Source organism: Talpa occidentalis, unplaced genomic scaffold, assembly GCF_014898055.3.
Source record: "Talpa occidentalis isolate TD23 unplaced genomic scaffold, MPIMG_talOcc4v2.1 talOcc4.5, whole genome shotgun sequence".
Classification (NCBI taxonomy): Eukaryota; Metazoa; Chordata; class Mammalia; order Eulipotyphla; family Talpidae; genus Talpa; species Talpa occidentalis.
The window spans coordinates 113,293,955-113,320,387 of NW_023604861.1; the positions used below are offsets into that span (position 1 = coordinate 113,293,955).

Sequence of the window (26,433 nt, forward strand, 5' to 3'; positions counted from 1 at the left end):
TCTACAAAGTCTATTGAAAAAGCTCATCCAATAGCTAAATGCTAAGTTACCTCCCTTATGACAAGTATTTCAAATTCAGAGATACCGATCATTTGCCTTGTTTCTTTATATACCACATATTAGTGAAAGCATTTGGTATTTGTCTTTCTACTTCTGACTTAATTCATTTAGCATAAACCCCTCAAGTTTCATCCATTTTGTCACAAATGGCAAGATTTTGTCTTTTTTTATAGCTGAGTAGTACTCCATTGTGTATATACAGTAAACTAATGTTGCTGCAATAGAAAACCAAATGCAGACACAATGAATTGTTCGGAAAACTTGTAATTATTAGCAACAATAGACATTGTACACCATGAATAGTCTTGCTGCAAATTAAAAGAACATGAATTACATAGTCACATGCTATTGTCAAAATCTACAGTCATCTATGAACACTCATTGGGACACAAAAAACATCATTGTCTCCCATCTACAACTGAGGAAATCAGGTTCTTGGAAGTTGAGTGAATTCTTCAGTTCCCGCGTCAGACTCAGTATTCTGGGGAGGCTGTGTGACTCTCCCAGGAGTTTAGCAGACATTCTCTTTAAGCCACTATCTTGGGGCCTCCCCGGTGGCGCAGAGGTTGAGCGCTGGGTTGCGAAGCTGCCTGCAGCCTCCGCGGCGCAGGTTCAATCCCCAGCTGCTCCCCGGCCACCTGAGGAGGGTCCCACATGGCGTGCAGACCTCTCCTGCAGCCCGCTGCTCCCTCAGCAGTGTACCTCGGTCCTTCTGCCTGCTCTGTTCCCCGCTCTGGCTCTGGTGAATTCTCTCACCCTCCCGTGCTTCTGACTGTACCCAGTGCTTGTATAAACAAAGCAAACAAACAAACAAACAAATAAATAAAAACATGCCTCTATTAAAAAAAAAATTAAAAAAAAAAAGTCACTATCTTGGCAAAGCCCAAATGAAAGCCAGGAAATATTCAGCATGGAATTTAGGTTAAGGCCTCTGAGGACATATATTAGAGGAATCGAAGCAACCATAAGTAAAAAAGACAAAAACATGTCCTACTTTAAGAAATTATTTTACTACATCTAGTCATGTACATAAAATGATTATGAAGGTTTTTTATTTTTTCAAAATAAAGCCCACTTATCATGGGTCTTCTCAAAACATTCATATTACAACTATTGATATAAAGCTGTCAAGGACTTCTCATTATAAAGAGACCAAAGCCCAAACATTTTGCCTAGAAGACTATTATAATCTATGTCTATACTAGATCTTCAATCTTATTTCTCTCTTCATATCTCCAAATCAAGCCATTTGCTCCAGCAAAGCAGTGATGCTCGATGTTCCTTCATTGCAGAGAATAAACACCTTGTTCTGGACATTTACTCTTCAAGGCCCTGCTTCATCTGCCTCCCCACACTACCAATACCAATCTAATGGGCATTGATATAGCCCTCCCAGACCGATCTCCTGCCACTCACGCCTGTTATTCATTTGTCTAATCATCCACTAATGGGGAATAGAAAAGAGAGGAAGGTAGGAGCAATCATAATAGCTGTAGTTAAATGTCTGGCACCAGGAGTTAATATAAATGAAAGGAAGAAACAGATAACTAAGCAGAACAAGTGAATCTGCCCAAAGGCACAAGCAGAATCTGATCACAGGAAAGTCAGATCAGAGGCTGCCAGAGGACCATTTGGCATTCAGTTTTTTTCCAATTTTGAGATTCTGTAATATATATTTTAACATCTGCCCAGCTATAAAACATATTACTCTACCTTTAAAGAATACACAAATGACAATTCTTTAGAATTGTTGTCAAAACTTTTGAGGATGTCAAACTACAATAAATTCAGTTTGATCTATTCACCACTCTTATCTCTCAAATGGATAGATATTTGTGTGTGTGATAAAAAAATCAATCTAGAAAATGTAGGTTGATTTTTTCTCCTGTAAAAGCAATCAGAAGTGACATGTACATTTTTGATAGTGAAAGACATTTCACTAGAGAAACACAAGCATACTGTTAAACTCTAAGTGAACATTCTGTCCTGGCTCCCAGATTCATGCTATCCCACCCTGAAAAAGCCTCATGCTAAAAAAAAGTATATAAAGAAAATACAAATAAATAAATAAATACACACACACACACACACATATACAAATATGGGCAATTAGAAAGGAATTCCTTCCTTTTCAAAGATAATTTTACAGGTACATTTTTATTTATATAATTTAGATATCCCTAACTTTGGAAATGTGTGGCATGAAACTGATTCTAACCAACTTCAATTGTGTTTTAAAAGAATGCTTTAGTATACCACAAGCAAGCTCTATATATAATTACTATGTAGCTAAATCCTGCCACATACATTTCAACATTCACCCTCAGAGATTAAACAGAACACAGAAAAAAAAAAAAATCCATGCAACACCCTAGGCAAATACAGTATTTCACGTAACTACACCATAGCATTATAGAGACATCAAAACATGAAAGACAATTTTCCAGTTTTTCCTCTAAAAGGTATTACCTGCTGTCTGCCCAAAGTTTTACTATATAACCTCGTAGAATAGTTATTCCATTTTTCTTTGGCAAAGCAAGCTTTAACCTTGACATTCTTGCTTTGTGCTCAAGGACCAAACATGTTTCCTTTATTACCATACTTTCTTGCACCTTTCTACCTCAGAGTGGAAATATTACATAATTTCTCAGAAAGGGTACATAGTTACTGTATAGTTGCAGTCATTCACTACCCCAAGAATGTAAAAGTAAATTAACAAAAGGAATAAAAGGTACAAGAGAGGAGCTTATTTAGATAATGTATTGCCCAGAAGTACTATTTTCTTGGTCACTGGAAGAAATCCTGTGAGAAAATATTTGAGCCAATTCCTTGCCTAACCAAGAAATTTACTATCTATATTCCTAAACAGGTTTTTGAAGTCATCTGTATTCAACCAAAAAGCATCTAATTTAAAGGGGTATTAAGATTTTTATTCATGTGGAACAGGCAGTTACAAACCTACTCCCCTTATATTACCTAGATGTCAGAAGAGATATGGGCATCATAGAAATCAGAACCTAAGATTCTCTTACACAAACATTTAGAAATCCAGTAATTTCTGATTTAAATGGGGCTTTTGGGAGAAGGGAAACAATAATGACATATTAATAAAACATGCCTTCAGTCAGAGAGTCCCTGGGATACAACCAAAAAGTACTGACAGGAAGCCAAGGTGTTTATCACAAGTGTTCACAATAAGGACAGAAAAAAATAGTTTGAAGAGCACAGTGACCGTTCTTGTGTTCACTAATGGGTTATATGATTACAGGTTAATAGCAGTATAAATACTATAGTGACAGAAATTTAGATTCACGTTACTGTTAGATTGACACAAAAACCTTTCGTCCTTGTACTTTTAGGGCCTTGGAAGGTCTGCCAGCCACTGCCTTCTTTTCAACTGAGCGCTCTGCGGGTCTACAAATGGACGTGCCCAATACTGCCATCTGGTGGAAATGATAGAAATTGAATTTTTTTTTTTTTTTTTTTTGTAAGCGAATAAGCCTGTTGTCCACAAAATAGGTATGAAATATATTTGGGGAAGGGGGAATAGTTCATTCATAACAGGAATAATCAACAGAAAATAACAAAAATTTAACTAAGAAATGAGTACATCATATGGAAAAAATAACAAAAATACTACAAAACTTTACTGGGGAGGGCATTAAAAAAACACTTATAAACTGAGAGATGCAGTATTTTCCTGAAATGGAACTAAATCTCTGCTAAAAAAATCAGCGACCCCCAAATTAAACTACACACGTAACAACTCAACAGTAACAGGATTTTTATTTGGCAGGAAAATCTTTGCAGTATTATTCAAAAGTTCAACTGAAATAACCAGTATTTGCTGAAATAGAATAAGGGAACACATTCTTTATCAGATAATAAAATGTATAAAATTGACACTTAAGATGATAAACTTACACACAATACAAATGAAATAATGTCCATAATTATACAAAAATATACAAGAATATATACAAGGCATTTTCAAGTAAATGAGAAAAGATTGGCTTATGTATTTGCAGGTAAGAGGAGTTAATGGAAAACCAAGGGAAAATATTTCATTAGACTTTTGCCCTGTAGCAATAGTTGAATTACGTTCCACTTGTATTAAGTATTTATAATAAAAAGGCTAAAGTTGTAGAAGAAAATATATGTACTTACTCATAATGTGAAAAGATTGTCTATATCTATAACTTGAGGTTGAAACTGTTAAAGAAAATGATAAAATTCTAAAACTTGAATGTAAAAGTCTCAAAATGCATCAAATTGAACACTTAAGAGCATCTCAATTTGCTGTATATAAATTTTATTTCACTTTTTTTTAAACTAATACAAAAACCACCATCATGTTTAACTTAAAAGGGTAAAAGGAATGAAAATATTGTGGTTTTAACCAAGGAGAGCTATGCAGTACTGTTCAGATCAGAGGATCATAGCTTTCTCTAGTGACTCTTCCAAGCATAGTGAGCAAGAACCCTTAAGCTGCCTACAGGTAAACTAGCATAGCAATAAAAAGCTGCTAAGTAAACAGTCTAAGTTTTTGGAGGAAAATATGATGCTGATTTTGTGGTTTTCCAAGAATTAGTTCATTTCAATAGGTTAGATGTACTTTGTTTTTAGCCCTATTCCACAATACCCTCATTTAAAATAAAACCTCATAAGCAGTATTAAAAAGAAAGAGGTAAACTTAGGAAAATAATTCATGATGTATGTAACAGAATGGTAAATTTCCTAAATATATAAATAGCTCTCACAGATCAGTAAGAAAAATTATAAATGTTACTAAAAACATAAACAGCATATGTGAACAGGTTTTAGTGAGACATACAATTAGCCAAACTGAGAAAAAATGTTTAATAACATTAGTAATCAAATAATTTGGAAATAAAGAAAATATCATGTTAGAATATTTACACCAGATTGGTAATGTGTAATTCTGGTGAGAAAGTCAGGCATTTTGTATATAGGAATCATAAACTGGTATCCTCTTCCTGAAAGGCAATTCAGGATTACTGAAGTTTTTCTGTGCTTAATTTTTTAATTCACAACTTAATTCAAAAATTCAAACATACCAAAAAAAAAAAAAAAAAAAAAAAACCAACCCAGAAAGGAATGAAAGACCCTCAACTACATTTGACATTTTGATACCCTTTTTTTTAAAAAGATTTTATTTATTTATTTATACAAGCACTGGGTACAGTCAGAAGTGTGGGAAGGTGAGAGAATTCACCAGAGCCAGAGCGGGGACCAGAACAGGCAGACTAACGAAGTATACTGCTGAGGGGAGCAGCAGGCGTGGCAGGAGAGGTCTGCATGCCATGTGGGACCCTTGCCCAGTGGCCGTGGATAGAACCGGTGCTGCGGAGGCTGCGGACAGCTTCGCAGCCCAGCGCTCAACCGTTGCGCCACCGGGGAGGCCCCATTTTGATATCTTTATCAAAATGTCTGGGAGAAATTAAACTCTCATACTACCCAGTGCTTCTGAAAAAGTAACTGCTGTCCTAATTAACATGCTTATTCTCATGCATTTTTTATACCTAGCTCTACACATTATATATATTTCAACTCGTTTGGTTGGTATTTTTTAACATTTTGAAATTTATTTCAAAGATTCCACCACTTTACATACCTTTTTATGTATTTTAAGAAAAAACTCTGCCGAACTATGAAATGTTTTATTTTGTACTTACTATAGTAAGTTTTTAAAACTTAGACCTCTTAAAAAAATCTCATATATTGCTATTTCTATTGTTTGTACAATAACTTTGTTTCTATATTAAATCTTTATGTAATCATTTTGAGGACAATTTAAACAGCATTTAAAATTAACACAGACATTTCCAACAAGGTACAAACCTCAATCACAGAACTGAATATGAACAGCTATGGTCAGCTTGGGCATCTCTGCCTGGCCACTGCCTTGTCAATGGCAATGTTAAGAAGCAGTTGTCCTAAGGTGCTTCTCAATCTCAAAGATGATAAAAGCATATAAAAGAGGGCATTTTGAAGGCCTAAATTTTTAAATGAATACTATTGCTTTGGATGTGCCTTGTTTTAGTTGTTTTCAGAGTATTAAAAGATGGCTCATTGCCTAACGAAGCAAAGCTAATAGCAACTAGCAGCTGCAGGATTCCCTTCTTGGATCTAACTTTCCCTCCTTTTCACTAAGCGCCCCCATAAAAACTTTTATACTGAAGGGTGCTAGTATGTTGTGTTGTTCCTCCTTGGCAACATCTGTCTTAAATCAGGAAACTGGTCTAGTGACAGTCACTTCAACAGCCCTGAAAGTCACATATTTCTCAGCTGGGGGCTGGGGTGATAAAAGGTGAGGCACCAGCCTTGTGGACATTTGAATGATTAAAAAAATATTTCAGTCATCAAGATAAATATTTCAGTGCAACAGTTCAAAGAATTAAACTGAATGCAAAAACAAAACCATCCATATTTTAGATAAAGACAATTATTACTCATCTTTCCTTTTGCCTCAGACTCCAATGCCACTCGAATAGGATAATAGGGCTAGAGATCCACATGGCATCACGGTAGTAAAAAAATGTATTTTCGCAGGAACACACACATAATGATCAACACAGATAGGGTGAAGAATTATCAATACTCAATCCTAAACTGGATGTAGGTTGTCAGAATTCAAGAAAATGTGAATTACTATATTTTTATTAAAAGGAACAAAATTTATGTAAGATGAAAGATACCTCCATTTTGAGATGTCAGCATTTACAAGGCTACAGTAATGATGTGATATTCATAGAATGAAACAGTGGCAATGGAACAGAACTTAGAAACTAAAAATGGATCACATGTATAAGGGAAATTGGTTTTTGGCAGGACTGCCATAGTGTTGGCACAATTAGCTAGCAGTATAGTAAAAAAATCATTTATACTGTATATAACAGTATGTTCAAGGTAGATTAAACCCAGATATCTGTGCTTGGGATGTGGGAAGACTTTAAAATCACTGCAGGAAAACAGAATATATGAAAAAAGTGGGGGAAGGGATCCAATGCCCTAGGAAAAGGACCATGGGCACTTTCATGATGGGGGTAACATGGTAACATACACCTGAGGTGGTGTTTCTAGTCCCCTAAATCATATCCAGTGTTACAAGCCAATGTTACCCCAACAAAGAATTTTAAACCTCAAAAATAAATATAGATGAACTGGACATGATTTCTTAAGAAATAGCATAAGTCACAAAAGATTGATACGTAACAAGACCACCCAGAGATGAGATTTTGCAACACATATAACCAAGGATTAGCATCCAGACTATATAAAATACATCAAATAAATGAGGCAAACTCAAAAGAAATGGGCAAAAGATCAATTTAGGGAAGAGGAAACTCACAAAATCTAGAAAAAGATGCTCACCTCACATGGGATGAGAAATGTACATTAAATGATACTTCAGTCATTTGACTGGCAAATTTGTAAGTCTGACAGCAAAGGAACTTAATGAACATCTTTAGGATAATTTCAGTAACAAGCTGAATAAATACTCAGTTTATCTCAAAGACTATATATTAATGCTCTGGTTCAGTTGTGCATTTTCAAAGGCTTTAAAAACATTTTCTAGATGACTAATGATGTTTGTAAACAAAACTTAGGTGTATAATGTCAAAGTATTTATGCTAGGTCTCATCCCATCAAACATTTTAGGTAGTTTAGTTTGAAATAGAAACCAGTGAGGCTCGAATTCCTGGCTGTAATGTTGTGTTGCTAGTATCATAGAAACATTTCTTCCCAACTGATACTATTTTTTATTGCTATTAAGTCATTTGAAGCCTGGCTAAAGGAAACTGCAGAGGGAAGACAGAACCATCATTTAAAATATAAAAGACAAATATATTTTTTTATCAATGATACTGCAGGTCTCAGTGTATACTGAAGAGTAAGAAATTACAACTCTGGGTCATAAACTGTACTGAGGTCAATAACCTAATGATGTAGAAGTCTAGAAGCATTTGTTCCTTAGACTATTTCTTCCCTGAGGGTTTGTTTTTTTTTTCCTTAAAATATGCAACTGGCAGTTTAGTATCTGCTACATTAAATAATAAAGGAGCTTTCAGATAAATTAAGCTTTCTATGTCAGCATTTTGTTTCTAAACTGATAATATTCATCTTAAATTCTTGTTTGGGTTTTGATGAGGACTAGATCTTCATTAGCTGGTTGGATAAAAGCCTGTGAGTTCTATAAAAAGACATTAAGACCCAACTATATACCACACATCTGAAAATAAAACTGACTCAAGAACTTAAGGAGAGGGCCTCCCTGGTTGCACAAGGGGTTAAGCACCGCACTATGAAGCAATCTGCAGCCTCTGCAGCACGAGTTCGATCCCCAGTCGGCCAAGGAGCAACACACATGGCAAGGAAGACCTCTTGTCTCACCCGCTGCTCCCCTCAGCAGTGTATTTCAGTCGGTCTACCTGTTCTGTTCCCCACTCTGTCTCTGGTGAATCCTCTCACCTGCCACATCTCTGGCCTGTACCCCAGCTGTTGTATGCATAAATAAATCTTTTAAAAAAAGAAAAAAAACTTAAGGAGAAATCAAAGTTGCAGTCACTTTTGGCTATCCAAACACATTTAGAACTAGAAACTTGGAGTGAAATTACTGCTGTGAACTTTAGGGACAGATAACTAAGGCCTGCGGGGAACAGGACTTCTAGATATGGCTGGAAGGCGATGGTCCAAGGCCAATTTTACTGGCTACAAGAGCTATCTGGAACCAAAGAGAGCAAACAGCTCTTAAAATTGAAAGTGTTTATGCTTTCAGCTCTTAAAATGGAAAGTTTCAAGATGAAACTGAATTCCGTCTAGGCAAGATAATGTGCTTATGTGTATAAAGCAAAAGAATAACACACGAGATCTACACCATACAACAAAACTCTTTTTAAGCTTTTCCCAAGTGGAAAACCATCATAAAAATTTACTGGGCAGGTGGGGGGGCAATTATTAAACATTCTACTTGTTTATCTTGCTTTCCAAATCTAATGACAGTGACCATATAGCCACCACCTCCCCCCCCAAGATAGTATTTCACATCCGTACATCTTAATATTATACTATGATATTTGAAACAAACCAACAGACTATATAAAGCTGTCCCAAAGAAAGAGGTTGCAATTCTGTAAGTCTGAGTCCCAGAGAACCTGTCAAGGGGTCTATGAAACCAAAACTATTTCCTTAATGATACTATTTTTCAATCTATTGACATTTGCACTGCTTATGAAAAAGAAATGGTCAGTAAAATCGCAGGCACCTTTGCACTAATCAAGACAGCAGCACCAAACTAATCTCTATTGAATCCTCACTGCCACACACAGAGAAAAGCCAACTGAAGCTAATGGTGTTTTAAGCAGTAAAAAATTAATATTATATCTCTATCCTTGAGTATACATCTAATAGCTATGTAAGATGGAAAGTACTGGCTCTACAGCATGCTGAAATGTGATGGTTGTAAAACTATTTTTTTTAAAAGATTTATTTAATTTATTTATACAAGCACTGGGTACAGTCAGAAGCGTGGGAGGGTGAGAGAATTCACCAGAGCCAAAGCAGGTAATAGAATAGGCAGACTGACGAAATACACTGCTGAGGGGAGCAGCGGGAGACAGGAGAGGTCTGTTGCGCCATGTGGGACCCTCACTGGTGGCTGGGGATCGAACCAGCGCTGCAGAGGCTGCGGGCAGCTTCGCAGCCCAGTGCTCAACCGCTGCACCACCAGGGGGAGGCCCTGTTATACTATTTTTTTGAGAAGTGGGCTGAACTGGTCATGGAATGCCATTTTTACTTGAGTGACTAAGTCTACGGTTATCATCAAGGCATTTTCTTTGAAATGAAGTCACTTAAAAATAACTGAAAATATTTGTTGCCAAAGATAAAATTTCACGTTTCAAATGAAAAATGGATTTTGTTTGTGGCAGTGAGGATTCAACAGAAATTAATCTGGTGCTACAGGCTTGACTTGTGCAAAGGTGCCTGCAATTTTACCCACCATTTCTTTTGTATAAGTAGTGCAAATACCAATAGGTTGAAATAGTAAGCATCATTTGTCTTTATTCATCACAATGAGCTTGATAGTCTCCCAATACTTAAAATATTTTGTTGAGATCCAAATACACTGTATTAACAAAAAAGTAATTGCATAATCATGTTATCCTTATGTACTGTATGATTCAAGGAACCAGCAGTTTCCAAATGACCAGCACATGTAACAAAATTAGCCAAAGTACATCTATTCAAAATGTAAGACAGAACAAATGGATTTTAATGCAAGTTATAAAGCTGATTGATAAGTTTCAGTCCTCACAATGCAACCTTGAAGAAACTATCAGTTGTAAAGTTAAAAAGTACAAGGTATCAAGAGGAATATCCACAATTATCTGAAGTTATTTAAAATGCACTTTTCCAAGGCCTCCCTGGTGGCGCAGCAGCTGAGCGCTGGGTTGCGAAGTTGCCCGCAGCCTCTGCAGCACCAGTTCCATCCCCGGCTGCAGCCCGGCCACCAGAGGAGGGTCCTACATGGCGCGCAGACCTCTCCTGCCGCCCGCTGCTCCCCTCAGCAGTGTGCTTCGGTCCTTCTGCCTGTTCTGCTCCCCACTCTAGCTCTGGTGAATTCTCTCACCCTCCCGCACTTCTGACTGTACCCAGTGCTTGTATAAATAAATAAATCTTAAAAAAAAAAAAAAAAAAATGAGAATCCTAAAAAAAAATAAAATGCACTTTTCCAAATATATAACTTGCGCGAGGCCAGATTTCTTCACATACTTCCAAGTGTCACATTGCAACAGATTAAATGTAGAAGCAGGTAAGAGAACCCAGCCCAACATTAAAGAGCTTAGGAAAAAAAAGATCAGTGCTACCTGTCACACTATACTTTTTGGATTTGAAAAATAGTTTTCCATAAAATGTTACTCATGTTAACATGCAATGATTTTACTTTAATGAATTTAGTATGTAAAGAATCTTGGTTTTAATTTCTAATACAGTAAACAACAGTTAAAACCCACACACGCGAAAGTTCTTCAGGCTCTTCAATTTATAAGAATATAAACGGACCCTGAAACAACAATTGAGAACAGTCCGACTATGGAATTCAGGTTAGTAAACACTGATAATAGGCTTTCTTTTGCTAACCCACACATTATTTGTATTCCAAGTGATGTAAAAATGTTTCCCAAGTGGAAGAGGCTAATTAGTATTGTTTTATAGTTTGGTTAATTCCGCCCTAGGAATCACAATTGTCCTACATGGTTTTGTGTGAAAATTTTCACAATAAGTATATGCTAACTATATAAAATTCTTCAAATAACATTCAAAAGTGAAATTTTATTTTTAAAATCATAGCAAATACTAGTATGTCACACTGTTTTTATCAATTCTTTATTTAGTAACAAGTTGGTTATGTTCACTGCATTGTATGAAACATCACAATATCATACTGGAAAGGTACTATCATATCAGTACAGGGTTGGATCAGAGTGGACAGTTTGAACAGTAAACCATTTTTGCATTCTTTATTCCCTATCTTTTAACAACCCCCAAAACCCAGTAAAGGGACAAATAGCTTTTAACATTATCATGTAAAGTACTTTAACTTACAAGGCTAAAATCCAAAGAATAAATAAAATATATTGTGGCAATAATTTCTTTTAGACCAAAAATCAGGTGCACAATAAATCAAATGATCAGGAAAGCTGTATTCAAATGTGTGGCTCTCCAGAAACAGCTTCAGGAAAATGTTACAGAAAATACCATGAATTCCATTTCACACAGGACCAGATGATGATTCATTTTTACACACAAGGGCAATTACATCCTGCTGAAACACAATTTAAACACATAGGAAAATGTATACAACGCATCCACAACATGTAAACCATGTACAAATGGATACATTCATTGCTTCTCCTACCCAAATAGCTTCTTTTAGATAAATATTTTACTCTTCATGTTCAGCATTAACTGGATACATGCAAAACTCAAAAGAATTCAAGGTTATTGTAAAAATAGAATTAAACTAATAATCTTCAAGTACCTTATGTGACAGCCATTCTGTACCGTGCCCAATGTTATAAAATGAAAGGTTACTAAACCCATGAAAATATCTCTGTAATATTTCCTTAGATCTAAAATAGATAATTTTCAATGTATTTATAGTAAGTTCAATGTGATATTCTGAGCTTTTAAAATAACGTAAACAATTAAAAATTATACCAAATTACACAAAACTTGTATCTTAAAAGCTGAAAAATTAAAACTATAGAAACCCACATGAAAAACAAAAATCACAATGTACATTATAAAGGCAAATATCATCATTTAAAAAAATTTGCAGCAGTGAGATGTCAAAGCAAATTATAAATAGCCATAAATTAATCCATTTGGTTTCAAAAGGTTTTCTAGTGAGAGTTGAAGGATGTAGTAGCCACATGCATAAAATGTGTTAAGGGTTTATGTTATTGCCAAATACACTTTATCTTGAAGCAGGCAACAGCACAATTTGGACATTATTGGAGAACCCAGTTTGGTAATACAGGTAAAATTGGAAAAAATTAAATAACAATTAATAATAAATATATATCCTATAGTAAATTGCTTAAACGAAATTTCAAGCCACAGAACTGCAATAGGCTTCCAACGTGGTGAACTGAAAAAAGGATCATCTCATACAATTCTTTACTCTTACATGCTTATATGTTGTGTGTTTTGATAAAAATAAAAAACATAATGTATCTTCAGAGTACAGCTAACTATATTCCCATGCACCTCAGGCACATTTGTTATTTGTGGTGAAATAACTCCATTGGTTTCTAGGGCCAAAAGTTCAATACAGATGTAACCAGTATGCCCGAGGTTGGCAAAAAATACTGTAGTACAGGCAATGCTACAAGTGGCAATTATCAGAAAACACAAATATGAACAAATGATGGGAAATGCTAATGATTTTCTGCTCATATCACAAAACGTTGGGAATCCACAAGAATATTTTTCCCTTGTATTGAAGAAAATTGTGATTAAAAGTTTTTTTTCCCCCAATTTTCAGAATCAAAAGCATTTTAGAAGGTTTATAAGGCTACCATGGGTCTTCTAGATCTCCAGCACCCTACAGGAAGAAAAAAGGAAGAATATTATTATTATTTACCTACACCACTTCCAGGCTGGATTGAATTTCAAAAGAAAACAAAATTAGATGAACAAATTACCTTCCTCTCTTTGTTTGAAAAGGTACTTTTACAGAGAGATGTGTGTATTGTATATTGTGTGTATACACATGTTATCTAATAAAGAAAGAACACTGGTTGGTTTTTTCTCCCCTCTCCACCAAATGCCTTCCTCTTTTCTCAACCACTTAAAAATATTCTGGCATTGGAAAAAATAGATCAAATCATCAGCGGTATCTGAAGATGCCAAAGTTTCAACTTATGGTACCTTAAGCAATTTTAGACATGATAAATATAAACATGAAAAGTTAATGTTCTACATTCACAAACTTATTTTAAAAAATATTTTTTATGAGACTTGATCACTTGTATTTAAAAATCCATTTTAACAAAAACAAAACTCATATCTGCCACTATTGAAAATATCCCATAATTCTTGCGTTTATTAAGCTCTGATGAATAGTTCTAGCAATGTTGTCTATCTTCAATTTTTAAGGTGCTCATCATGGCATGACTATGTGGGTTCTTACTGTGCAAAGAGTAATATTTTGTACCACAAAAAGGGGACAAGAAACAGAATATATTTACTTTGAGTAAGCAAGACTTCTCAAAAAAAAAAAAAAATTCCCTTCTAGTTAATGGAAAAAGACAAGTCAAAAGTTTTCTAAATTCTATATAAATACAAATGAATTTCTATTAGATATTTTTCCAACATACCAAACCTGGTTGTTTCAAAAAAAGTAATTTAAAAATAAGTACAACATGCATAGATTATTCCACATCACATGCTTTATTTGGACTTAAACACTTAAATTTCATTCTAAACACTTGATTGACATACATTTTGATGTATGTAGTTAGGCTATACAGAATATACAAACCAAAACTGTATGAATACATAGGATTTTCAAAAATTATGTTTCATAAAGAATACAGAGAAAGGAAAAATAATCACACATCCAATACCTCAGGACTTCCAAAAATAAAACTACAGAGATGTAAAATATAAACAAGTCAAACAACACACAAAATATCATCCTTGAAAAAAAAAAATTACAGGCCAGCATCTACCATTCTTTCACAAACTAAAATTACTAAAGGAAACACAAATATATCATAAAGCTAACTATGAATGTACTAACATGTAAAATAATGTGAAGCATCATTCTACATTAACAAGCTTTTCCACAATATAATGCAATCTCACTAATCAGCAATTTCTAATCTTATCTCGTACGAGCTTAACTACTGGCTTTGATCATTGGTAGCCTAATGTCTGGCATACATTATGAAATGACATGTAATTTTAATAAATTCAAAGTACTATAAATAGTCAATTTAAAACTATCTGATAAAAGTGTATGCAAAGGCCTTCTTAAAAAACAAGGCTATATGAATAGAATAAAACTAAATTTACCAAGAGTCAAATAACAAAATGGTTATATAAATGCATACATTGTACTTCCTAGGCAAAAACCATCAAATCAAAGATCACAAAAATATTACCACAAAGTAAAGTCATATTTTTCCACCACCACTCATCTTTGTCCCTGCATCTTCATTAGAGCTGTCTAATTCAGCCAGACCACTGTGTGATTCAGTATGGCTTTCCTGCATTGTCACTGGGTTGCCAGCGTCACTGTTCGAAGAAGGAGCTGTAGCAGCTGGGTCAGCAGGGCTTTCTTCTCCCTCTACTTTAGCTAGCCTGTAACTAGTCAGCATCTCCTCCAGAAGTTGTCGGTAGTTTCCCCTATGATTAATTCTCATTTGCCTGAGAGCTTCCACCAATTTTCCCTGTGATCCACTTTCCTCAGCTTCATCGGAGGCCTTTTTTTAAGATTCAAGACCCCAGTGTCAGTAGACAAACCAGGATATCACATGTATTTCAAACACATCACAGCAAAACACTCATTTCTCTACTATGAGCAAATAATACAGTGTAAACATGAGAACATTTCATTAAGTTAGTATAAAGTCTGACTTGTCAATTAATAAAATCTTTCAATTAAAATAGCTCATTATTTTTTTAGCAAATTACCATTAACTAGTTTGTCTTAGTTCACATTATCAAAGTTTACTGACATTTACTCTATTACAATTCAACAAACACAAGCATTTCCTAAAACTTACTTAAAAAAACAACAAAACAATTGGCTATGATTTAGCACAGAAGGAAATTAGTGTAAAGCAATAGGAAAGGACAGAAAAGGAAGCCATCAGAACATTAAGTTTTTCATTATTTGTGCTAAATGACATAGGTTAAGAGAGGGGATAGACAATGTAGTACTATATAAATTTAAACTGGGTATACTTAAAATTTTAAAACTTTATGGATGAAAATTTTATTTACTTATTTATCATTAAATATTTTAATAAAAACATATCTAGATAAAATAAATTATTTTGAACATTATTAAGATGAACAGTAAACTCAATCTTTTTATCTTTTATTAAATTTGGGGAAACTTACTGATTAATCTAGAGTAGCTAACTTAATCTTGTTATAAGAACATGCTCTAACATCCAAGCTGAATTAGCTGATAACTATTAGACAGACTAAAAAAGATAACCTTATATTCTGTGCCTTCTGACTTGATAAAGAAGCACAGAGCCATGTCCTGTGTTCTTGCCAAAAATGTTTACTATAAATCTAAGAAAGTTAATTCCCGATTTACAGGAAAACGAAATAGAGACTTGAGATAAAGGACACAACAATGAAATAATCACCACCCAGAATTTAGGATAAGCCATGAAACATAGCTCAGGCTCTTCATACTCAGTGTCAAGAGGGGGGAAAGTACTTCATTAAAGACTTACTTAATATGCCTGACTGATAACAATTTGATTAGACCACAAAATAACAACAACAGCAGTCATTCCAGGAACAAATGGTAAAATTCAAGCTTGATATTAGATGATACTATTAAATTTATTTTAATTTTCTCAGTATGATTAGTATTTTGGTCATGTAAAGAAATGTCTTAATTCTTAAGAACTACATGACAAAATATTTACAGGTAAAATATTATGATGTCTAAAATTTGGGGTCAACCAAGAGAAAAAATAGTGTACACACACACACACACACACACACACACAGAGACATGGCAAAATGTGAACAGTTGTTGAATCTAGGCAGAAGACATGTAAATGTTAACTATTATTTCCATTTTTCTCTATGTTTGGAAGTTTTGATCATAAAATGTTTGGAAATAAGTACAAAAAAAGTTAAAATTTGATTAAAAGTTATGTTAGTGTTATTTCAGTCAATACTGGTGAATTCAAAAGATAAAGAACCTCTCATGCTCCTTCTGACACCTTTATTATTAGAGTAATCACCTTTTTTTGGGTGATTTTTTATAGTAGTTATAGTGGGGAGGAGTAGTTTCTTTTAACAAACAAATACATTAAAACCAAACCTATAAATCAAGTATGAATGGATTTACAATGGCTGGAATTATAGAATTACTGAACTGAAAAGAATTTGAGCTAATGACCACATTTTAAAGTCATTTTATCTTATAGTAAATTATATTTTCCTATTGTGCTGGATAGAAGATGGATGGGCAAAGCCTCTTTCCCAGCCATTTCATTTGGTTCTTCAAAATACTGTTACACAACTCTCTTGTGAGTTTTCATTAATATCAGAAAAGGAACCTATTATTTAGCTGTACTTTTTTTTTACTTGAATTCATACACCGTGTATACATGTACTATAGCAATTAATTTCCTCTTACAACTGTTTACGAGTCTCTCCAATTAGATTATAAACTCTTTGAGGTAAAAGTAATTTGATATTCCTTTATCCTCCTACCACCTTGGAAGGAAAATTAATGTTTGTGCTAAGACCTTGATAAAGATAATCTCATTTAATTCTTACAGTTATCTTGCATAATAGGCACTGCAAGCCTACTTTCTATAAGTAAAGAAACTATGGCTCAGATAGATTTACATGATTTGTCAGGACAACAATGCTAGTAAGTGGCAAAGCTCAGATTTGTGTGAAGGTGTAATAAAAATCCATGTCCCTCTAAACGTTCTTTTCAATACATTATTGTATGTAACAGGTTTTATAGTAAATGCCCCATAAAAACAGATACTTAAAAAATAATGGTTAAAATTACTATAGCGATAGACCTCAAATGATTTCATATTGAAGGCTACAATGTATTCCCCTTGATACAGGAAGATTAAATGAAATTATAGGACAATCATATTAGATGGACTGGTTAAGATTATTCTGCAAAATAAATTTAAGGCAATTACACAGAGACTTGTCCTCCAGTTTTTTTTTTAACAATTTTACTGTCGTCTAGGTTAACAGAATTAAATCTCTCATTCAAAAGTAAGGCCTTATATCATCATATAATACTTAGAATACAGAAAAATCAAACAAGAACAAATAAGTTGGAAGAAATCTAAGCACAGTTAAAATATAAAAGTTAACTACTATTTACAAACATTTTTTAAAATATAGTTGCCATAAGCAAAATTCTTCAAATGACTAGCCAAAGCTGGAAAAATAGTAAAGAATGCTAGTATAAGTATTTTCTGTTGAGTCCTATTTTACTCCTATGCTTGTCAGCTATAAAGAATTTTTGGCAGTAAAAATTCTCAAATATTATTTCATAAGAAAAAATTTAAGTAACTAATGAAGAATCTAATAAATTTAATGTTACTGGCAAGATTCATGTAAAATTTAGTGAATTTGAAATAATTTTTAAAGAGTCATTGAAGTGGCCAAGATCACACAGCTACGAAGTGATATATTAAATCATACCTTAAAAAATAACTAATGTTATGAGCATTATGGTCTCTATAAAAATGCTTTGACAAGCAAAAACACAAATATGAAATAATTTACAAGAAACTATTATTAGCACAGTTCTAAAACTAACACAAAAAAGGCAGCTATGTTTACTATAACTTTTATTTGAAATATCTATATAAAACTTAATAATGTAAAAACAAAACACAGATCCTCTGGCGTTCTGTCTTATCTTTTGCGCCCCTTCTCAAAAATCAAAATGCCTTAAAAAGTTTTTGTATTGGGATTCTAAAAATGTGTATGCAAATGAAAAATAGTGGATAAAAAATAAGGGTTAACTATTTTATTTCAACAACTTTATAAAATATTCCTATTCAAAACCAGAATAATTTAAGACTATTAAGCACAAGATTCACAAAAGAATGAGAAATGATTTTTCTTAGAATGTAGACACAAATGTAATCTCTAAATAGCTTAGAGATGAAGATTGGAATGGTATAAAGAAAATAATTTTTGGAATCGCTCAGATTCAAATTCTTACTACACAATTTACTTAGTTTTATAATCTGAGCAAACTACTTAATGTTATCTACAAGAAGGGTGTTGAGATTACCTATCATATATGCAGGAGTTGGGTAAATGCAAATTCTCTTTTTTATCCTTGGAAAATATCAAATTATAGAGCAACTTGGTCAGAGGGAAAAGCTTAACATTTTTGCATAGAAAATATAAAGCTCTAAAAACAATTTCATACCAATCAGCAACTTTAAATTATTTTAAAAAAATGTATGACTTAAACAACATCTTAGCAAACAACTAGAAGAATAAATAGAAGTAATTATTTATTGAGCTCTCACCATATGCCATTGGTTGCAGCTGGGAGTACAGCCATAAATCAGGTGAAATCCCAGATCTCACAGAATTTATATTCTAGTTACAAAACACAAACCAGAATCTCTTTTTTTTTTTTAAGCGGACTGACCATATGTATTTTCTGATAACTAATATCAAATAATTGTCTTTTTTATTTTTTTTTAATAATTGTCTTTTGGATTCAGGTATTTTTTTTTTTCATATCCAGCTATTTTTTTAAATTTTATATAATTATTGTATCATTTTTCATTTTTGCACAATGTACGCATTGTCATTTTGATACAAACTGGAATCTTAAAAGGGGATGATCTCAGTGTTTTGCCTAGTATAAAAACAACCTATAGCAAAATGCTGTTTTTTTTTTTTTTTTTCATTTCCTAGGTGATTATTCTTTTGGGATCACAGATTCCTTTTGAGGAACTGATTAAAACCCCCAGATATATCACTAAAGAATGTGTATGTAACACATGAAGATATGTTCAAAAACTTTCTGAAGACTCATGAATTCAATTCCTTGATTATGAATTCCTGTTAAGACTGATATTCCCCTAAATAGTCAATTATCTGACTATATTTTAAAATGACTTAATTTCCTGACATAATTCATCTTTTACCAATAAATTATCCAAAAAAAATTTTTAATGTAAGATAAACGAGTGACACTCTAATTCTAATGGTACTACTTACAGGAATTTACAGAACAATCCTTTTATAAAAATATCTTAGTAATTAAATAAATCTCTGATTAGCATTCTCTTAATGTCTAAACAAATTACTTTTCATATTTAAAATTCATTTTTATAATATCTCCAATTGTCTCCTCTTCTCCAGTTCTATCACATTTTTGTCTTTCCCATTCCACAAGTTAACTATCAGCTCCTGCCACCATACTTCTGGCAGTATCTTCCATATGACATAGATCTAACTAAGTTGGGAAGCTTTTTTGGAGCACATCTGTGTTTAGCTCACCTCAAAATGAGGTCAAATGAAAAGCTAAGAATTTAACTAAGCATTGGTAATTTCTTCTGCTTTTTTCACGTTTTAGTACTTTCTTACTACTTGTAATTATGGTTCAACATTTTGTAAGGTCATGTTTATTCTGAAAGGGTAATGTTTCCCCAGAATAGGATTCTGAATTGCAAAGTAGTTTTTATAGTAAATAGGTTTAGGCTCTCTAATCCATATATTTATCTACTAATAGTGAGCTTACACTTATACTTAGTTTACAACTGTTCACCTACTGACTTTCAGCATTTCTTAAATGTACATATTTCCAAAGATTAAAGAAACAAAGAATACTCCTTTGAGTCTATCATTCTTATGCTCTTGAAATATCAAATTCAAAAGGTCACTCCAGTATCTTAAAATTTAAAAAAAAAAACCTCTGGCATCCAAATTTTTTCCCCCACCACAGCATTTCTCTGGTCTAGTCAAAATGATGTCCTTTTTTTCAAAGATAGCTTTACAACTTTGTCCTTGCCTCTTTTATCCACTTAAACCTATCATCCTTCTCATTGAATTTCTGTCATTCAAATCATCCTTTAAATCCATTTTTTTCTCTGAAAAATCTGATTTTCCCAGTAAGCCACTATACAATTCAAAAGGCAATTAATCATATTCTATATCTGGTCATTTCTTTTTAGTCTTTACTAAGTTATGTGTAACAATTTTACTATTTAACTTGCGTGTTTATACACTGCAAATTGCACTGCGAGAAGGGAAGAGACTGTGACTTATGGTTTGTAGTGTCTTCCATACATCAAACCATCACATAGTAGACTATAAGTGGTTGATCTGTTGTATTAATAGAAATCATACAGATAAAGATAGTTAAGTATTATCTCCTTAATTTATATAGTCATATAATAATCATATTTAAGCCAAGTTTTATAATCTCAACATCTCCCCTCAGTTTGATGGTTGTGTTGCCTATTTATTCACTGCTTATATATCTACTATGTTAAATATTTTCTATTTTTAAAGAAATTTAAGTCATCCCTGATACATGTTAAACAGAAATATAGAGTTATAAAACATTTCTTAAAATCTTGTTTAGAGTAAAAAATAGTCAATTTTTGAGGGACCAAGAAATTCAGGAGGGTATGGTGAAATAATTTTGAGATTACACACTGGGGTTGCATTTTCAAACACAAGAGGAGACAGGAGTATTTACATAACTAATGAAGACTCAATAACTATCTGTGGAGGGTTTATTTCCTCTACCCATAGTGGTAGATGCTGTGTGGAACTTTTAATCTAGATAAAGAAGTCAGACTGTCTCCACTCTACCTCCCAGTTACCACCATCATTTTAGCTGTTCCATATCCTATGCTCTTGATGTAGGGCTCTCTGACTACATCACATGACAAATCTTTATTTTAAATTAATTTATACAGTCTTAGATATAATTCTTAATACTTAAAGGTCTCTCCACAACAAATTCAGAAACACTGCTCTAGGTGAAGATATAAATTCTGCATTAGGAATATAGAGTACCACTTTTATTCAGCTCACTAAAATATAGTAACTCTAAAAATTTCCTTCTTGTTAGGATACTTTCATTGCTAAGAAAAAAAAGTTATATGTAATTGCTATGCAGTAATGAATCCTGAAAAACAATGTAATTGAGATGAGATATAATTTTTACCAGTGACTGCTCTCTCTCTCAATGCCTGCCAAGAGTATTTGGAGACATGCAAGATGAGTCTTTTCTTCTCAACAAGTTTCATTACTAAGTTTGGTTCCCTTAAATTTCTTAAAAATGTTAAAAATTATTTTTAAATGTACAAAAACTAGAAAACCCTATGAGAAAATACTTGTTTGAATTACTTTGAAATTTAGGGTAATTAAAACAAACAAACAAAAAAGAGACTGTTTTGTCTCCTGGAACTATACTAAGACAAAAGAAAAAATATTACAGCTGACAGCGTTATTAGTATTTCTAAGGATGGGAAAAGGATGAAGAGTTTTGCTCTGATGCAGCACAGCAGGGTACAACAAAAATGGTTATTTCAGTTCAGCACTCACAGACCCACACTACAACAGTAAGATTAGAAATTATCCTCAGGTATTCAACTGGGCACACAGTGGCACTGAAAGGTCTGGTCTATCACTATCACTAATTTCCAGTGATGGAGCAGCCTGCTGGAGGAGAAATTAAGATATTTAAAAGCACATTCTTTGTCTCAAAATTAAGATTTAAGGGAGAAGGAGAAGAAAGGCAGACATACAGGGAGGAAATAAGTGCAGTCCAAACAAAGAGATATTAAATGGCCAGGGTAAGTGAAACAAAACTATCTACAAAACATCTCTATTTCAGTTCATCTCCTTAAATTTTAACTGACTCCTTAAGATGAAAAGCAATAATAATTTATTATAAATGTCAGTATGTGAATCTAGTATTTATATTACAAAATGTTACTTAAAATGCTTAAGAAATAAAACAAAACTTACCCCATCACTTTCTCTATGTGGATTCAGCCTACTATAAACAGCTTCAATAACATTGCGCCTAAAAAAAATTATGCTTCAGCTTTATTAAATTACATACAATTATTAAGTTTTGAGTATTTCATAAAATAACTCACCTAACTACACTTAAAAATTGCCACGTGGCTTCTATAGCTCTCAGAATTTGATCTTGCACAATGCATTTGTTTCAATTTAACAAGGGAAGAATCTTCATCCTTACAGAGTACGATAAATAATTCCTTTAAAAAAACTCGGGGGCCTCCTCGGTGGCACAGTGGTTGAGCATAGTGCTGTGAAGCTGTCCGCAGCCTCTGCAGCACCAGTTTGATTCCTGACTGGCCAGGGAGATTCCCACATGGCGAGGCAGACCTCTCCTGTCTCGCCTGCTGTTTCCTTCAGCAGTGCACTTGGGTCCGTCTGCCTGTTCTACTCCTTGCTGTGTCTCTGGTGAATTCTCTCACCCTCCCACACCTCTGGCCTGTACCCCAGCTCTTGTATAAATAAATAAATCTTAAAAAACAACAACAACAACAACAAAAAAACACACCTCTTTGGAATGAAATTTTTAGAGTTCTTCTCTGGCACAAGAATCATCAACCCATTTCATCTTTAGATAATTGATGTACTTCTTACCCAAATTATTTAATTGCTAATTATAAATGCACTCAAAATTAGTTCTTTTTGTTCTACTTACTTGGCAGCAAGACCTCCCCCAGGAGGCAAATTTGGGATATTTTCTGCAGACAAGATGCGCATGACATGGGCAAGATCAGGCATTCCTTCCTCCCCAGACTTCTCCATAATTTCTGTTTTTTAAAAAGAGTGTTTATATTAATATGATAAACTCAGTAATCACAATAGAACCTATTTTAAAACATAAAAAACAAACATTATCTTACCATCACACAAGAAACAAAAAAGTAATTTTAAAACATTATCTGCATACATATGTTCATTTCAGCATTATTCACAAAAGCAAAATCTGGAATTAAATGTTGAAAAATAAAGGACCTGTTAAGAAAATTTTGGTGAAATGAAATGGTTTACAATCACCAAAAATTCCTGTGAAAATAGCACAGATGAATGGAAAAACATTTCTGATCTTTTTTTTTTTTTTGTGGGACCCTCGCCGGCGGCCGGGGAATGAACCAGAGCTGCAGAGGCTGTGGGCAGCCTCCCAGCCCAGCGCTCAACCACTGTGCCACCAGGGGAGGCCCTATAGGTTTTTTTGATGCCTAGTTTTGTTGCACAATTTAAAATAAAAAAGGAAGATAAAGCACATAACTTGATAATGCTTAGAACAAAATGTTTACACATTCCATTTCTATTTACACTTTTTGGAATCAAAATATTAACTCTTCAAATATCAGATAATAGCAGCATACTCTTAAGACAACAAAAAAGTAGTGTACTAAAGAACCCTCAATATGCAAAATCCATACTCAATTTGAACTTAACTTTCATTGCTCCCATTCAACAGTGCCCTTAACTCTCACATCTCCAAAAGCTCTATTCAAAGAAGTCTTCTCTAGCCTGTACATCATCACATATACTTTTGTTTGAAACACTATGTCAGTACAACCAACACATTGTATAGTTAGCTTCTATTCATCCTTCAGGTTTCAATTTTATATGTCACTTTCTTAAATTTTTCTCTGACTTAAGTTTGCAATACAAACTGTATTTCATTGTACAAGAACTTTACTATATTATACATTGCAAGCTTCATGAGGACAGGACGGTAATTTTTCTCTTACACTTACTTCCCTATAGTACACTTTCTCAACAATATTGACATCTGGGGCCAACTTTTTGTTGTGGAGGTTATCTTTGCAGTGCAGAATGTTAGGCAATATCCCTGGCCTCTAGGTACTAGAGCTGCCCCCCTCAGTCATTAACACCAAAAATGTTTCCAGACATTGCCACATGTCCAACAGGGGACAAAATCTCCACCAATTGAGAACCACTGAAGTCTAATACATTAACAGTCAATTTCCATACCCCTTCACTAAAGCAACTGTAGTCCAATGGAAACTATGGTGGTTATGGTGGTTTCTCCTGTTTCTGCTTATCTTGCAAGAACAGCAGGGCAGGTTTGTGACAGTGAAATAAAGGGACAAAAATGCCCCGCCCACTTGAAATGAGGATAAAACAGATTTCTCATGATTAACAAGTTGTGTTTCTGAGCACAGGCCCAGAAAGCATTCACTACTTTGAAGTACCCTCTTACTACCCAGAAAAAAATAGACATGAAAAGCAAATCTAAGATGCTAGTTCATAGTTAAAGAGACACCATTGAGAAGGGATGAGCTCAGTTTTACTGTAGTTCTAGATCCATGATTTAGCAGAAAGCAAACAATCAGACTATACCAACTGACTTTTTTTTTCATACTCTATTCTTCGGCCCCATAGCTTCTGCCCAAAATGCCATCCTCCATTAGCTTTGCTCCAGTTTTCTAACAAGTGACCTAGAATTAAAGTGTTTTCTCAAAAACTGGGGGGATGGTTATTGGCTTCTGTGCAGTGGGTCCATGTTAGCCAACACAATGCACCACCATCATCTGCCATCTGCGATTGTGCATTTTTTCTTTTTTTCTTAAAGATTTATTTATTTATTTATTTATACATACATACATACAAGCACTGGATACAGTCAGAAGAGCAGGAGGGTGAGAGAATTCACCAGAGCCAGAGTGGGGAGCAGAGCAGGCAGAAGGACCGAAGTACACTGCTGAAGGGAGCAGCGGGCGGCAGGAGAGGTCTGCGCGCCATGTGGGACCCTCCTCCGGTGGCCGGGGAGCAGCCGGGAATCGAACCAGCGCTGCAGAGGCTGCGGGCAGCTTCGCAACCCAGCGCTCAACTGCTGCGCCACCAGGGAGGCCCAATAATGCCTTTTTTCTAATTGGTTTCTTGGCTTCCTTTTTACAATCCCCTTGTAAAGGGGTTTGCCCCCCATCTTTACAATCTTTCTCCATACGGCAACTGAGAGAGATTCTTTTAAAAAGTCAGATCAGGTCACTCTAAATCTTTTAATGAACTCTCATCACCATCTGAATAAACTATAAAGTTCTTGTTTTGGGGACCTACAAAATTTACTTCTTAGCAAGCTCTCTTAGTCATTTACTTTTCTACTAACTCATTGAAATCTGGGCACTCTGTATACTCCTCCCCACCCCCATCTTGGCTGCTGCCTTTGTCTTGAAGGCTCTTCCTCTGATAGTCTCCCATTCACAGGTCTCTGCTCAACTGCCTTTTCTGAGCGACCTTTCTATTCCTTGCTATTCTCTTCTTTTAAAAATAGTTTTAAAATATTAGAATATAAACTCCATGCGATCTAAAATTTATGTTTTCTGCTATAACTCCAGGGACACAATATACCAGAATGCTTTTACTTCAAAAGCATTTCAGATTGCATGATTTCAGATTGCATGAATTAAAACCCAATAGAAATACAACCCTTATGAAAAAGAACATCTTAAGTAACAATGTAAAATGATTTTGCAGTGGTTGTTCTGGATTTTAAAGTCTTTTGATTGCATGATTATGATTGAGTATTTTCCAAAGGTCCCACAGATGATAATAATACATATTTGCCAACTCTGCCATATATATGTTGCAAAGTTAAAGACTATTCAACAGAATATTAATTATTAAGGTTCTGTTTTTTGGTGTGTGGGTTTTTGCTCTACATTTTTTTCAGCTCTAAATTGTCAATATTAATTATTAATTATTAAGCATAATCCACATTGAACCGAACCTCTAAGAAGTTAAAATTTAGCTGTTATGGAGGACTTAATAAGAGCTGCAGTTTGCTAAGGACTTACATGCTGGGCACCATACTAGGTACTTAACATTTCATTTCTGCAAACAACCTGTATGGTTGGTGTTTTTCTATTTAGGTCACTATAAAGAAACCAGAATCTTCAGCAGTCGGGTAAGTAGGCTGAGATCACATAAGAAGTAACTGACATAAAGTTCATCCTCAAATGAAAACTATCCAGTTTGTTTTTTTATGAATGAGGAAATAGGACAGTAAAAAAAAATCTTGCCTTCTGATAAACTTTAAGTCAA

At 34.1% G+C, this 26,433-nt stretch overlaps 1 protein-coding gene across 9 annotated transcripts in view; it reads right to left on the bottom strand.

Moving 5' to 3' along the window:
* Window positions 1-3,236: 3,236 nt before the first annotated feature.
* PPM1B (protein phosphatase, Mg2+/Mn2+ dependent 1B) overlaps window positions 3,237-26,433 on the bottom strand; it is a 62,375-nt gene continuing 39,178 nt past the window's right edge. For 5 of the 9 annotated variants that reach the window (XM_054687780.1, XM_054687774.1, XM_037528142.2 and 2 more), the window contains exons 4-6: window positions 23,057-23,168; window positions 22,345-22,402; window positions 14,018-15,077 (exon numbers count right to left, since the gene is read on the bottom strand). In XM_054687780.1, the coding sequence (XP_054543755.1) occupies window positions 14,769-15,077; window positions 22,345-22,402; window positions 23,057-23,168 (479 nt within the window). In that variant the 3' untranslated portion in view covers window positions 14,018-14,768. The other 4 variants (XM_054687775.1, XM_054687777.1, XM_054687779.1 and 1 more) reach the window with 4 other exon arrangements.